A 15,608-nucleotide genomic window follows, 5' to 3' on the forward strand; every position below is an offset into this window, starting at 1 on the left:
TTTTAGGGTGTTCCTGTCATGGCTCAGTGGTAGCGAACCCGGCTAGTATCCATGAGGACTCAGGTTCAATCCCTGGCCTTGCTCAGTGGGTTAAGGATACGCCATTGCCATGAGCTGTGGTATAGGTTGCAGAAGTGGCTTAGATCCCACATTGCCATGGCTGTGGTGTAGGCTGGCAGCTACAGATCCAATTCGACCCCTAGCCTGGGAACTTCCATATACTGTGGGTTTGGCTCTAAATAAAAAGACTAAAAAAAAAAAAAAAAAAAAGGAATGATTGTTTTCACCAGGATGGAAAAACTACTAAGGGAAAGATTGTGATAAGGTACCAGACTAGTCCCACAAGTGCATGAAATAGATGGCACTGTTCATTTAGAGATTTTCAGAAACAGTTGACCATGTTTATTTCATGTGTGAAAATCAAGGATGGTGAATAAATCACCAGGGAAACTTTCCCATTCCTTCCCTTCTAGGTTTTTTCAGTTTTTAAAAGGATGAATGCATCCTTTTAAAAACACAAGTGTTGGAGTTCCCTAGTGGCATAGCGAGTTAAGAATCCAGCATTGTCATTGTTGTGGTTCAGGTTACAGCTGTGGCACAGGTTTGATCCCTGGCCCAGGAACTTCTACATGCTGCATGTGCAGCCAAAAAGGGAAAAATGAAAACAAAAACACAAGTATTAAATAATATCAAAATGATATATATTATCTTTTAAAAAAATTTTATAGTTTCATACAATTTTTAAAGGTTATTTTCCATTTACAGTTACTAAAAATATTGGCTATGCTCCTTGTGTTGTATGATACATCTTGGGCCAGTCTTACACCCAATACTTTGTATCTCCCACTCCCCCACTCCTATATTGTCTGCCCACGGTAACCACCAGTTTATTCTCTATATCTGTGAGTACGCTACTTTTTTTTGTTATATTCACTAGTTTGTTGTACTTTTTTAGATTCTACATTTAAGTGATATCATACAGTATTTGTCTTTCTATGTCCGACTTATTTCACTTAGTATAATGCCTTCCAAGTCCATCCATATTGCTGCAAATGACAAAATTTCATTCTTTTTTATGGCTGAATAGCATTCCATTGTGTATATACCACGTCTACCTTATTAGCTCATCTGTTGGCAGACACTTAGGTTGCTCCCATAACTTGGCAATTGTAAATAATGCTGCTATGAACATTGAAATGCATGCATCTCTATGAGTTAGGGTTTTGTGGGTTTTTTTTTCCAATATGTATCCAGGGATGGGATTTCTGGGCCATATATTCTATTTTTAGTTTTTTGAAAACTAGAGAAAGGATTTCCCATCATGGCTCAGTGGTTAGCAAACCCATCTAGCATCCATGAGGTTGTGGGTTCGATCCCTGGCCTCGCTCAGTGGGTTAAGGATCCAGTGTTGCCATGAGCTGTGGTGTAGGTTGCAGACATGGTTCAGATCCTGCATTGCTGTGGCTCTGGTATAGGCTGGTGGCTACAGTTGTGATTGGACCCCTAGCCTGGGAACTTCTATATGCCCTAAGCTGTGGTATAGGTCACAGACATGGCTCAGATCTGACGTTGCTATGGCTGTGGCAAAGGCCAGCAACTGCAGCTCCAATTAGACCCCTAGCCTGGGAACCTCCATATGCTGCAGATTTGGCCCTAAAAAGCTAAAAAATTAAAAAAAAAAATAAAACCCCCAATAAACAAAAGTCCAGGGCCAGGTGGCTTCACAGATGAATTCTACCAAACATTTAGAAAATAGTTAACATTTACCCTTCTCAAATTGCAAAAAACTACCAAGAAAGGGACAATTCTGAACTTATTCTGTGAGACCAGCATCATCCTGCTACCAAAGCCAGACAAAGATATCACAAAATAAGTTACAGGCCAATAACACTGATGAATAGTAGATGCAAAAATCTTAAAAAAAACAAAAACTAGCAAACCAAATCCAACGACATTAAAAAGATCATACACCGTGATCAAGTGGGATTCATCCCAAGGGACTGCAAGGGTTTTTCAATGTCTGTAAATTAATCAGTGTGATACACCAAACATTAAAACATTCAAGAATAAAACACATGTAATCATCTCAATAAATGAAGAAAAAGCTTTTGATAAAATCGAACATCCATTTATGATAAATACTCTCCATAAAGTGGGTATAGAGGGAACATACCTCAAAATAATAAAGGCTATATATGACACACACACAGCTAACATCATGCCCAACAACGAAAAGCTGAAATCATTTCCTCTAATACCAGGAACAAGATAAGGATGCCCACTCTCACCACTTTTATTCAACATAATTTTGAAAGTTCTAGCCGTAGCTACCTGAGAAGAAAAAGAAACAAAAGGAATCCAAATGTGAAAGGAAGAAGTAAAAATGTTGTTTGTAGAAGACATGACACTATGCATAGAAAATCCTAAAGATGCCATTAGGAAACTACTAGAATTGATCATTGAATTCTGTAAAGGTATGGGATACTAAATTAATATACAGAAATTGGTTGCATTTCTATACAACAAAAAATAAACTCTCAGAGACAAATTAAGGAAACAATTCCACCAAAAAATAATAAAATATCTAGGAATAAACCTACCTGAAAGGTAAAAGACCTGCATTCCAAAAACTATTAGACACTGATGAAAGTTTGGTGTTAGATGCAAACTATTACATTTGGAGTGGATAAGAAATGAGGTCCCACTGTATAGCACAGGGAACTATATCCAATCACTTGTGATGGAACATGATGAAAGATATTATGAGAAAAAGAATGTATATGTATAAACTGGGTCACTTTATTGTACAGCAGAAATTGTCAGAACACTGTAAATCAACTATACCCCCCACATTTTTTTAAAGTAATCAAAGACAAAACAAATGGAAAGATATACCACGTTCTTGAATTGAAAGAATCAGTGTTTTAAAAATGACCAAGTTACCTAAGGCAATCTACAGATTCAGTGCAAACCCTATCAAAATACCAATAGCATTTTTCACAAAATGAAAAAAAAAAAATTCAAAATTTGTGTGGAAACAGAAGACATCAAATAGCCAAAACAGTCTTGAGAAAGAAGAACAAATATGGAAGAATCACACTCCCTGACTTGAGACTATACTACAAAGCTACAGTAATGAAAACGGTATGGTATTGACACACAAAAAAACAGACACATAGATCAGCAGAACAGAATAAAGAGCCTGGAAATAAATGCACAGATTTTCATCAATTAATCTATGACAAAGGAAGCAAGAATATACAATGGAAAAAGTCTCTTCAATAAGTAGTGCTGGGAAACTGGACAGCTACAAGTAAAAGAGTGAAATTAGAACATTCTCTAATACCATATACAAAAATAAACTCAAAATGGGTTAAAGAACTAAATGTATGACCACATACTATAAAACTCAAGGAAAATATATGCAGAAATTCTTTGACATAAATTGTGGCAATATTTTTTGGATCCATCCAGTATAGGAAATAAAATCAAAAGTAAACAGATGGGACCTACTGAAACTTAAAAGCCTTTGCACAGTAAAGGAAACTACTGACAGTAGGAAAAGACAACTGAATGGGAAAAATTATTTTCCAATGATACAACAAATAAAGGGATTAATATCTAACATATTTAAACAGCTCATATAACAACATTAAAAAAACCAATTTAAAATGGGTAGAAGAACTGAATAGACTGTTTTAATGAGGAAATGCAGATGACCAACAGGCATATGAAAAGATGTTCAACATCACTAGTCATCAGGGAAATGCAAATCAAAATGTTAATGAGATTTTACCTCACACTTATCAGAATGGCTGTCATCAAAAGAAAAATAACAAGTGTTGGCTAGGACATGGGGAAAAGAGAACCCTTGTACACTGTTGGTAGGAATGTATATTGGCACAGCCACCATGGACAATAGTATAGAAGTTTCTCAAAAGCCTCCACGTGTTTTTGATTTTTGAAGTTTTTTTTTTTCTTATAGGTAAATTCTAGTATCATTGCACTGTAGTTGGAATAAGTGCTTGATATGATTTCAGTTTTAAATTTACCAAGGCTTGTTTTGTGGCCTAGCATGTGATTTATCATAGAGAATGTTCTATGTGCCCTTGAAAAGAATGTATATTCTGTTGCTTTCAGATGGAATACTCTCTATATATCAAATAAGCCCATTTGATCTAATGTGTTAAGGCCTGTGTTTCTATTGATTTTCTGCCTGGATGATTTGTCTATCGATGTTAAAGTCCCCTACTATTAAGTTATGTTACTGGATTGGATTTGGTTTGCTAGATTGGAAAAACCCAATTTCTCCGTTTATGTCTGTTAATATTTGCCTTATATATTTAGATGCCCCTATGTTGGTTGCATGTATATTTACAGTTGTATCTTCCTCTTGGTTTGCTCCTTTGCTCATTATATGGTGTCTTTGTGTCTCTTTTAAAAGTCTTTTATCAGTCTTTTGTCTGATATTAGTATTTTTTCCAGTTTTCTTTTGATTTCCATTTGTGTGGAAGTACCTTTTTCCATCCCCTCACTTCAGTCTCTGTGTGTCTCTAGATCTGATATAAGTCTCCTGTAGGCAGCATATGTATGGTTCTTGTGTTTTTTATCATTTAGTCACCCTATGTCTTTGGGGGGAAAATTTAGTCTGTATATTAATTATTATTATTATTATTTGTCTTTTTGCCTTTTCTAGGGCTGCACCCATGGCATATGGAGGTTCCCAGGCTAGGGGTCTAATTGGAGCTGTAGCCACTGGCCTACACCAGAGCCACAGAAATGTGGTATCCTAGCCACCTCTGTGACCTACACCACAGCTCACAGCAGATCCTTAACCCACTGAGCTAGGCCAGGGATTGAATCTGCAACCTCATGGTTCCTAGTCAGATTTGTTGACCACTGCGCCACGATGGGAACTCCAGTATGTTAATTTTTTACATTGACTTCTTATTAATGTATAATAAGATAATGATAAGATAATGACTTTTCATTATCATTGAAAATTAAATCTTCTTGAAAAATGATTCTCTTTTAAAAGTAGTAAGCCAATAAAACTATAAGGGAAAGTGACATGGTTTTTATATTTATGTTGCAACTAAATTAATCATGCATCTCTGAGAATAATAGTGACTTTTATTTACATTTACTTTCTCCATATATTCTATTGAAAGTTGGGGAGAAAAGTGATATGGCTTAGTATTTACTTTAGGTAACTCAGGATGAATGAAACATGTTCTATGGAATTTTCTATTATTACTAAGCCTTACTCAGATTATTATTCATTTATTCTATTAATACATGATTTATGAATATAGAATATAAGGAGTGTTTTTCTTTTCAGAATTAATAAGTCATTTGTTACTTGGAAATTGACTGTTAAAAGAATTAAGACAGAGAAGAGCAGGTAAGTCTTGACATGATTACATTCATAAAAACTTCAAAAGGAAACCTTATTATTATTTGCTTTTTCTGAGGGGGCCCACACCTGTGGCATATAGAAATTCCCAGGCTAGGGGGTCAAATTGGGGCCACAGATGCTGGCCTACACCATAGCCATAGCAACGCGGAATCTGAGCCATGTCTGTGACCTACACTGCAGCTCATGGCAACACCAAATCCTTAACCCACTAAGTGAGACCAGGGATCAAACCCACATTCTCCTGGATACCAGTCGGGTTCATAACCTGCTGAACCGCAAAGAGAACTCCCACTTTATTTTAAATATGTATTATGCAAAGAGATAGAAATTAATTTTCACTCAGTTGATTGGAAAGTCATATTCTATATCTTTTATGCTTAAATTTATCCCATTTTATTTTTAAAGACTATCAGCATTGTTTATATTTAACATAGTATGTGTTATATATAAATATAAGAACTGCTTTTTATATTTCCCAGTATAACATTCTGTAGTGTGCAGAAATCATAGTGCTATGAAGAAGCTGTGATGAGGTTTTGGTCACTTGATCTAACAAGATAGATGACAGTTAATTCTATTTTGCAGTCAAGTTTCGTTGTTGCTATTAAGCTTTTTGACTTTTATATAATTATGATGGAAATACAGTTTTAAGAAATGATACAGAGAGATCTCATGTACCTTTTACCCAGTTTTCCTCAGTGGTAACATCTTGCAAACATTTGGTATGACGACCAGAACATTGACTTTATATGTTGACTTGTTTTTCACTTTTTTTTTTTAGTAAAGTATAGTTGATTTACAATGTTGTGCCAATTTCTGCTATACAAAAAAGTGATCTAGTCATGCATATATACACATTCTTTTTCTTATATTATCTTCCAACATGTTCTATCCCAAGAGACTGGATATAGTTCCCTGTGCTTTACAGTAGGACTTCATTGCTTATCCATTTTAAATGTAATAGTTGGCATCCACCAACCCCAAAGTCTCCATCCATCCCACTCCCTCCCCTTTCCCCCTTGGCAACCACAAGTCTGGTCCTCTATGTCTGTGAGTCTGTTTCTGTTTTGTAATAGGTTCATGTGTGCCATATTTTAGATTTGCAAATAAGTGATATCTTATGGTATTTGTCTTTCTCTTTCTGACTGACTTCACTTAGGATGAGAATCTCCAGTTGCATCCACATTGCTGAAAATGGCATTATTTCGTTATTTTTTTTATGGCTCAGTAGTATTCCATTGTGTATATGTACCACATCTGTCAGGGGATATTTAGGTTGTTTCCATGTCCTGGCTATTGTGAATAGTGCTGATCTGAACTTATGGGTGTATATATCTTTTTGAATTGTAGTTTTGTCTGGATATATGCCCAGGAGTTGGATTACTAGGTCATTTTGTAGTTCTATATTTAGCTTTCTGAGGAACCTCCATACTGGTTTCCATAGTGTGTACCAATTTACATTTCCGTCATCAGTGTAGGAGGGTTCCCTTTTTTCCACACCCTCTCCAGCATTTTTTATTTGTAGGCTTAGTAATGGTAGCCATCTTGACCAGTGTGGTGGTAGCTCATTGTAGTTTTGATTTGCATTTCTGTAATAATTAGTGATGTTGAGCATTTTTTCATGTGCCTGCTGGCCTTTTGTATGTCTTCTTTGGAGAAATGTCTATTTAGATCTTCTGCCCATTTTTTTGATTGGCTTGTTTATTTTTTTTGTTGTTGACTTGTATAAGTTGTTCGTATATTTTAGAGATTAAGCCCTTGTCAGTTGCATCATTTGCAACTATTTTCTCCCAGTCCGGTGGTTATCTTTTCACTTTGTTTATGGCTTCCTTTGCTGTGCAAAAGCTTGTAAGTTTGATTAGGTCCCATTTATTATTATTTTTATTTCCCTTTCCTTGGGAGACAAGAAATCATTTGTATGATTGATGTCAGAGAATGTTTTGTCTGTGTTCTCTTTTAGGGGTTTTATGGTGTCTTGCCTTCTATTTAAGTCTTTAAGCCATTTTGAGTTTATTTTGGTGTGTAGTATGAGGGTGTGTTCTGATTTCATTGATTACCTGCTGCTGTCCAGTTGTCCCAATTCCACTTGCTGAAGAGACTGTCTTTCTCAACCATTTTATATTCCTGCTTCCTTTGTCAAATATTAATTGATCATAGGTGTCTGGGTTTATTTCTGGATTCTCTAGTCTGTTCCATTGACCCGTATGTCTGGTTTTTGTACCACGACCACACCATCTCGATTACTGTCACCTTGTAACATTATCCAAGTCTGGGAGAGTTACGCCTCCTGCTTTGTTTTCTTTTCCTCTGGATTGCTTTGGCAGTTCTGGGTCTTTTATAGTTCCAAATAAACTTTTGGATTATTTGTTCTAGTTCTGTGAAAGATTTCATGGGTAATTTGATAGGGATTTCATTAAATCTGTAGATTGCTTTGGGTAGTATGGCCATTTTAATGATATTAATCCTTCCGATCCAGGAGCATGGGATATCTTTCCCTTTCTTTGAATCCTCTTTAATTTCCTTAATGTTTTTTAGTTCTCAAACTTGGTCAGGTTTATTCCTAGGTATTTAATTTGGGAGGGTGTGATTTTAAAGGGTGTTTTTAAAAATATTCCTTTTCTAATATTTCATTGTTATTATATAGAAATACAGCTGACTTTTGAATGTTAATCTTGTATCCTCCTACTTTGCCGAATTTGTAAATCAGTTCAAGTAGTTTTTGTGTGGAGTCCTTAGGGTTTTCTATATATAGCATCATGCCATCTGCATATAGTGACAATTTTTCCTCTTCTCTTCCAATTTGGATACCTTTTATTTGCTTTTTTTTTTTAATCTAATTGCTGTGGCTAGGACCTCCAGAACTATTTATGTATTTTTTTTTCAGAACTATATTGAATAAAAGTGGTGAGAGTGGGCATCCTTGTCTTGTTCCAGATTTTAGTGGGAAGGCTTTCAGCTTTTCTCTGATATGTAACTCTTTAATAGCTGTACTCAATTCTCTCTCACTCCGACTCTGTCCTTAGCCTGTGGCAAACACTAATCTGTTCTCCAGTTCTGTAATTTTGTCTTCTCAAGAATGTTACATAAATGGAATCATGAAGTATGTAACCTTTGGGATTGATTCTTCACTTATCATAACTCTGTAGGGACTCATCCAGGTTGTTGCATACATCAGTCATTCCTTTTTATTGCTGGGTAACAGTCCATGATGTGGATGTACCACAGTTTATATAACTGTTTATCTCTTGAAGTACACCTGGATGTTTTTTGCTTAATACAGAAAAATCTGCTATAAACATTCATATATGGGTTTTTGTGTGAGCATAAGTTTTCATTTCTTTGGGGTAAATGCCCCTTAGTACAGTTACTTGGTCATATTATAATTGCATGTTTAATTTTTTAAGAAACTATCAAGGCATTCTGGAGTGATTGTACCCTTTTTTCATACCCATGTATGAGTGATTCATTTTCTGCACATTCTTGCTATCATTTGAAGTTTTTACTCAACTTCTCTCTCTTCTTAAAGCAGCATTCTTTGCTACAGGGGTGGCTGGGATGAGGGGTTGGAAGGAAGGGGCATTGTTGCTGGCTGTTAATTTCCTATAGACAGCACATACGTAGGTCATGTTATTAAATCCATCTGCAAATCTCTTTTAAATAGTGTATTTAGAAATTTAAATTTAATCTAATTATTTATATATTATGGCTTAAGTTTGCCATTTTAGTTTTTAGTCTCTGTTTTCTCTCTATTTTTTTGTTTGCCTGTTTTCTTCTTCCTGTCTTCCTGGAGGTTATTTGAATGTTTTTTAGAATTCCATTTGGATTAATCTATAGTATTTTTCAGTGTATCTTTTTGTGTATATTTTTAGTGGATGCTGTTGGTATAACATTCTATACACAAAACCTACACAGTTTATAGGTGTTGCTATTTTATCAATTTGAATGAATTATAGGAACTTCATCTTTATGTTCCTTTACTCTCTCTCATTTATAATTGTCTTAAATATTTCCTCTATATGCATGCATTTGCCACTATATTAGACAGTGTTTTGCTTCCAAAAATCAATCATAATTTATAAAAATAAGGAAGGACAGTCTACATTTTAAAAAATGTATTCAATTTGGTTTGTTTATCATGTTGTTACTTCCTTTTGATGTTCCCAGTTCCTCCTCCTCTTTTTTTTTTTTAATATAGGTCTGCTCACAACACATTTTCTTATTTTCCTTTATCCTAGAATGTCTGTATTTCCACACAATGAAGAATATTTTTTCTTCATATAGGAATCTGAGTTGACAGTTCTTTCCTTTCATCACTTGAGAAATATGTGCCACTTTCTTCTGGCCTGTGATGTTCATTTGAATTGCCATAATCTGTAGGTTTGTTTTTTTTTTCCTCTCGTGGCTTTCAAGACTTTGCTTTCACCTTTGTTTCTCAGAAGTTTGACTTTGATGTGTCTTGGTATGGATTTCTTTGTCTTTATTCTGCTTTGGGTTACCCAGGCTTCTTGTATCTCCGTGTTTCTGTTTCTTTTGACATACTCAGCAAATTTTCATCCATTATTCCTTCAATTATTTTTTTTCAGCCCTGTCTTCTTTCTTTTCTCCTTCTAGGACCGCAGACACAAACACTAGATATTTTTTCATAGTTCCGCTGGTCCCTGAGGTTCTGTTCATCTTTCTTACCTTATTTATTCTCCGTTCAGAGAGAAAAATTTCTGTTTTTCTGTCTTCGAATTCACTGATTTGTTTTCTGGTTCATTCCATTCTGCCATTGAGCCAATCCACTGAGTTTTTTGTTTTAGTCATTTTTCAATTCTGAAATTTCCATTTGATTCTCCTTTATGTCTTCTATTTCTTTGTTTAGCTTTCTTTTTCTTTGCTTGTTACCACCCAGCAAAGATGAAAGTCCCAGCCCTCTACCCTGAGCTTTTTCTAAAAACATTCCATGGGGGCCCTTGGCAGTGCCTCAGTACAGCTTGCCAGGGATGGAACTCTAGGTTCTCCACTTGATCTTTTTTCCTGTGGTATTTGACTGGATTAGAATGGTTATTGTTTGAAAGTTTTCTGTTGCTAGACAGTGGGCTTTTTTGTCTGCACCTGTTGACATTTCCAGGTTGCTGGTTTAACTCTGGGTCTGGGATATATGAGGCAAAAGAAAACCTAGGGAACTTAGCACCATGTCACTTCTTGTCAGCTTCCCTTGCCTTCTCTACCTTTCAGTATCTTCCCATGGTTGCTTTATAGACAATGCCCAGAATTTTTAGTTGTACTTAGCTGGAAGAATAGTGAAATGTACATCTACTCCACTTTCCTAGAAGCCAGGACCTGAATTTTAATAGACCTCTGTGATATATTTTCTAATACCAAGCAGTTTTATGTTCAGCATTAGTAAAGTTTCAGAGGCTATTTTTAGTTTGCTTTTACAATAGAATGAAATTTGTTAGTGGGTTCCTTGTAACACCTGTACTTGAATAATCATCAACTGATACATTATTTTTCTCTTGTCAGATCTTGCCATAATAACACCAAAATTTTTCATGTTTTTCCATGCTTATAATGATCATTATTGTCTATTTGGGGCCGCACCCACAGCATATGGAGCTTCCCAGTCTAGGGGTCAAGTCAGCTGTAGCCACTGGCCTACGCCACAATCACAGCAACTCGGTCAGGATCCAGGCTGCGTTTGCAACCTACACCACAACTTACAGCAATGCTGGATCCTTAACCCACTGAGTGAAGCCAGGGACAGAGCCTGTGTCCTCATGGATACCAGTCAGATTCGTTTCGGCTGAGCCATGATGGGAACTCCCATGCTTTTAATTATTTTAAAATGTACCCATTTCTCTATATCAGTGTTAAAATATGCAAACAAACTTGAATACTTTTTTTTTTTTTCAGAGGGGGGAAAAAAGAAAGCTTTAAACATTTAATTTTGGGTAATGTGAGTTCATTTTTACCTGAGTTTTGGTCATTATTCTTTTGTTGATAAATACCAAGATTGAGTTTGGTTTTTGTAACATTTCTCTTTCTGGGGTGTACCACTTGTTTTTAATATGATCCCTCTTCTTCCCTATACTGGATGCTTAGGGGAATGTCAATAAACACTTTTTTCTACCTCCAGGAATAGTATGTCATGTGAAGCCTATATAATTTGAGGAAGTCTTCTTTAAGACAAATAACAAGGCTTTGAAAGAGGTAGTACAAATAAAGAGCCCACAAAGCTTAAGCTTCACTAGCTTCATAGTATGTAAAGCTTTCACCTATAGAATGAAAAATGAGGGGTTCCCAATGTGGCTCAGCAGTTGAGAACCCAACATAGTGTCTGTGAGGATGCAGTTTCCATCCCTGGCCTCGGGGGGTTTAGACTCTGGTGTTGCTGTGAGCTGCAGTGTAGGTCACAGATGCAGCTGGCTTGCTGAGGTGTTGGCTGTGGCTGTGGTGTAGGCTGGCAGCTGTAGCTCTAATTCAACTCCTAGCCCAGGAACCTCCATAAGCTGCAGAGGCAGCCCTAAAAAGAAAAAAAAAAAGGGAAAAAGCTTATTGTACATGTATAAAAATTAGTTACCTTACAAGGAATCAGTGGAGGGCAGAAGGCCCCCTCTTCTCTACACACTTTTGCATGGGGATGTTTGCTTTTCTTGATCCAATTTTCAAGGAGCTTTATGTCTTCCATTCCGCTCTTTTCTCCTCCACTTCTGTCCTTCTATTCTTTCCATTGTTGTTAACAATGATTGGTCTCATCTTTGTGACCATGAGCAAACTAGTAGAATGGGGCAGAGAGGAAAAAAAAGGACCCAACTTCTCTATTTTAGGATATAAATGATGAGAGAATTTAAGAAACATTCTCCAAATGGTCCCTAATCAAGTTAATTTTTGTTATTGGATAAACAATAAATTGAGAAAATTTATTTAAATTTAATAAATAGCAGAATATAATTCATTTAGGATATTACTGCCTAGTATTTTAAAATTATTAACATTAAATAGTGTAACAGAATACTCTCATCCCTTGTTTCCCCTCCTCCTCTGCTCTTATTCAACACACCCAGTATCAAAATCTTGCCTTCAACATTATCAGCCAAAAAAAAAACCCTGTAATGCTGCCTGATCTTTATTAGTATCATTTAAATTGTGGTAGATGTGGTATATTAACTGTAGGCATATGAAATTAATTATACTAGTTCCCTCTAAATTTCAGTGATCCTGAATGAAGATAAGTGTGTGAGAATTTTTTCACTTTCAGGTCATTTTTGTATAGCCATCTTTTTTGGGCTGACGAGTTATTTCAAGGCTGTTTGCTTTATATAAAGGGACTCTATGAAGATGCAATTAGTCTCAAAAAAGGTCATGAAGATAATCCATCTGCCATATGCCTTGTCAAGGTAGGTAGAAATGTCTTGCCATTAACTAATAGTGCTATATAGAAAATAGGAATAACAAGTGGAATTTTAAATCAAAGGAATTCAGATTACTAGATCCATAGTAAAAATCATAGTAAAAATCATAGTAAAAATCCTATGAATGACTAATGTTTTAAAATACCTACTAAGAACATTATTCCAGTCAATTTTACTAGTTAACAATATTCCCTAAGTTAATAACTAAGAAAAAAAATTTCTTCTTTACATTTAACCAGTCTTTTTATGAAGCCCTTTCTTTATTTTTATAATGTGCAGTATTATTTATAAACAATAAATTGTCTCTAACAGATAATTGATAGTTACCAGCTACTCTTCTCTATAGCATGTCAAGAAGTTATCATAAGTTGCTATTCAGAATGTTAGGTTAAATTTATGTATTCTATTGTTCTATGATTCCAGAAAGGGTGACTTCTTAACAGATGACTTAATTTAATTTATAGGAGACTAGTTCTTTCAAAGAGGTTAAGTACATAGACCTATAAATTTAAGTGTAAGGGAGATACTGAAAAGTAACATTGATAATCATCTAGACTTAGAGAAATAGCAAAAGTTTTTCGTTTGACAATGAGTACAAAAATTGTGTTAACTATACACATAAAATAAGATTAATGCTTATAAATAACTTATTTTTAGAATCAGTTATGTATAGTGACTGATACATAGTAGATGCTCAATGAATAGTCTTTTGAATGAGTAAGTAGATAAAAGAATTAATCAAGAAATGTTAATGAACTCAGGTCAGGCTACTTGCTGCTTGAAAAACTAATACTGGAGAGAGGGAGGCAGGTGTTGGTAGAAAGGAAGGTTGCTTTTAGTTAGAATGCTGGACATGCGGGGAGATGATAGGCTCAGTGTCCCCAAAAATCATTTCTGAAGATTCTGCTTGGCCATAGAAGTTGTTGAAGGGAAAAAGCAAGTAATCTCAATTAATCTTTGGGACAGGGGGTCAGAATCATCACCATCTCCCACTGAGAGCAGGCTTGTGGACTTCTTACGATCTTTCTTTAGATGCTGTCTTGTTCACATAGCCTGTTCACGGGATTACTGAAGGGGAAGCTGGGGAAGAGATCTCATGGTCTGTTAGTCACTTATTCATCCTTTTTACTTGTTTGATCTACGGAAAGAACCAAGAGGTTAGGCCACATATTGTGTGATCAAAAGATTTGAAAGTGTGGGCTGGAGATGAGCAGGGGAATGCCTGGTTTAATATTAAAATATAGCTTTGCTAAAGTGACAAGATGGGGGTTTCCTGCTGAGGGTGATTTCCTGCAAAGAGCTGCTTACAAAAAGATGAGTTAATTACTACAGATGAAGTGTCATTTGTATAGTTATATTAAGACTATTAAGGAGTTCCCCTTGTGGCTCAGTGGTAGTGAACTTGACTAGTATCCATGAGGGTATAGGTTTGATTCCTGGCCTTGCTCAGTGGGTTAAGGATCCAGCATTGCCATGAGCTGTGGTGTAGGTCACAGATGCAGCTCAGATCCTGAGTTGCTCTGGCTGTGGTATAGGCCAGCAGCTGAAGCTCCAGTTTAGCCCCTAGCCTGGCAACTCCCATATGCCACAAATGCAGCCCTAAAAAGAAAAAAAAAAATTTAATGTTTCAAAAGGATTAAGTTCAAATTAAGTAGGAAACATTTCATTGAGTATTTTGGATGTGGTTTTAATGCAGAAGGAGATTGGTTGGGCAGCTGTGATATTATGTTGTTTTATGAATGACTGAGTAACTTAGTTGAATTAATGATAGGTAGTAAGGCAAAAGAGACTTTAGAATATCTTGGAAGTCTATGCCTAAAATGCTAATAGATGGTAAGGCAACAGCATGACAGAGAATGGATATTGGAGACCTTAGGCCATGTCAGCTCTTTTCCACCAACATGAAGCAGAAGGGAAGTAACCTTTCCAGACAATATAATGCATGTTAATTATCTGTTAGATGCAAAGTACAGAGGTGATGGATACAAATTATAAAACAAAATATCAAAATATTGCTGTATTGAGTTTTTTACAGTTTATGGAAGGAATATATATATATATATATATATATTTTTTTTTGTCTTAGGGCCGCACCTTCCACATATGGAAGTTCCTGGGTTAGGGGTCCAATCAGAGCTGCAGTTGGCGGCCTAGGTCACAGCCATAGCAATGCATGAACTGCAGCTGCTGGCCTATATCACAGCTCACAGCAACGCTGGATCCTTAACCCACTGAGTGAGCCCAGGGATTGAATGTGCATCCTCATGGGTACTAGTTAGGTTCGTTACCACTGAGCCACAACGGGAATGCCTGGAAGGGATCATTTTTTAAATGAAATGATAACTCATAACTAATTCTAGAAGGGGTCCCTCAGTTTTGCTAATCATTCTAGCTAGCTGATTAGCAAAATATAAGGCAAGGAACATTTCCTTGCAAATAATACTTGTAAAATAGTCATGCTACAGAAATTCAGAGGAGGTGGAGATTAGCCTTCTTTGGAGTGAAAGTTAGGGCACACTTCCTGAAGGAAGGATATTGTGAGCTGGGCTATGTTGGATTTGCATATCCAGAGAGAGAGGGGCAGTTAAGTAAGGAATATGAATGTGTGTAAAACATTCATTGTATGTTTGATTTGAAAGTTAGATTGGGTCTTGAACATCAGGTCAAGAATACGGAATAAGGGAAAAGTAGGAGCCAAACCTGCCCTTAAGGCAGGGGCGCTTTTAGTGGAGGTTGTTGTGGGGATGTTTTGCAAGAATGGAAGTTTCTGAGACTGTGGAGAAGCCAGGGTC

At 36.1% G+C, this 15,608-nt stretch overlaps 1 protein-coding gene across 1 annotated transcript in view; it reads left to right on the forward strand.

Moving 5' to 3' along the window:
- The window catches only part of DNAH14 (dynein axonemal heavy chain 14), a 319,091-nt gene that overhangs the window by 40,997 nt on the left and 262,486 nt on the right, over window positions 1–15,608 (forward strand). Inside the window, 2 exon segments of the mRNA XM_047754627.1 lie at window positions 5,342–5,404; window positions 12,663–12,801. Of these exon segments, the coding sequence (XP_047610583.1) occupies window positions 5,342–5,404; window positions 12,663–12,801 (202 nt within the window).

Source organism: Phacochoerus africanus, chromosome 12 (assembly GCF_016906955.1).
Source record: "Phacochoerus africanus isolate WHEZ1 chromosome 12, ROS_Pafr_v1, whole genome shotgun sequence".
NCBI lineage: Eukaryota > Metazoa > Chordata > Mammalia > Artiodactyla > Suidae > Phacochoerus > Phacochoerus africanus.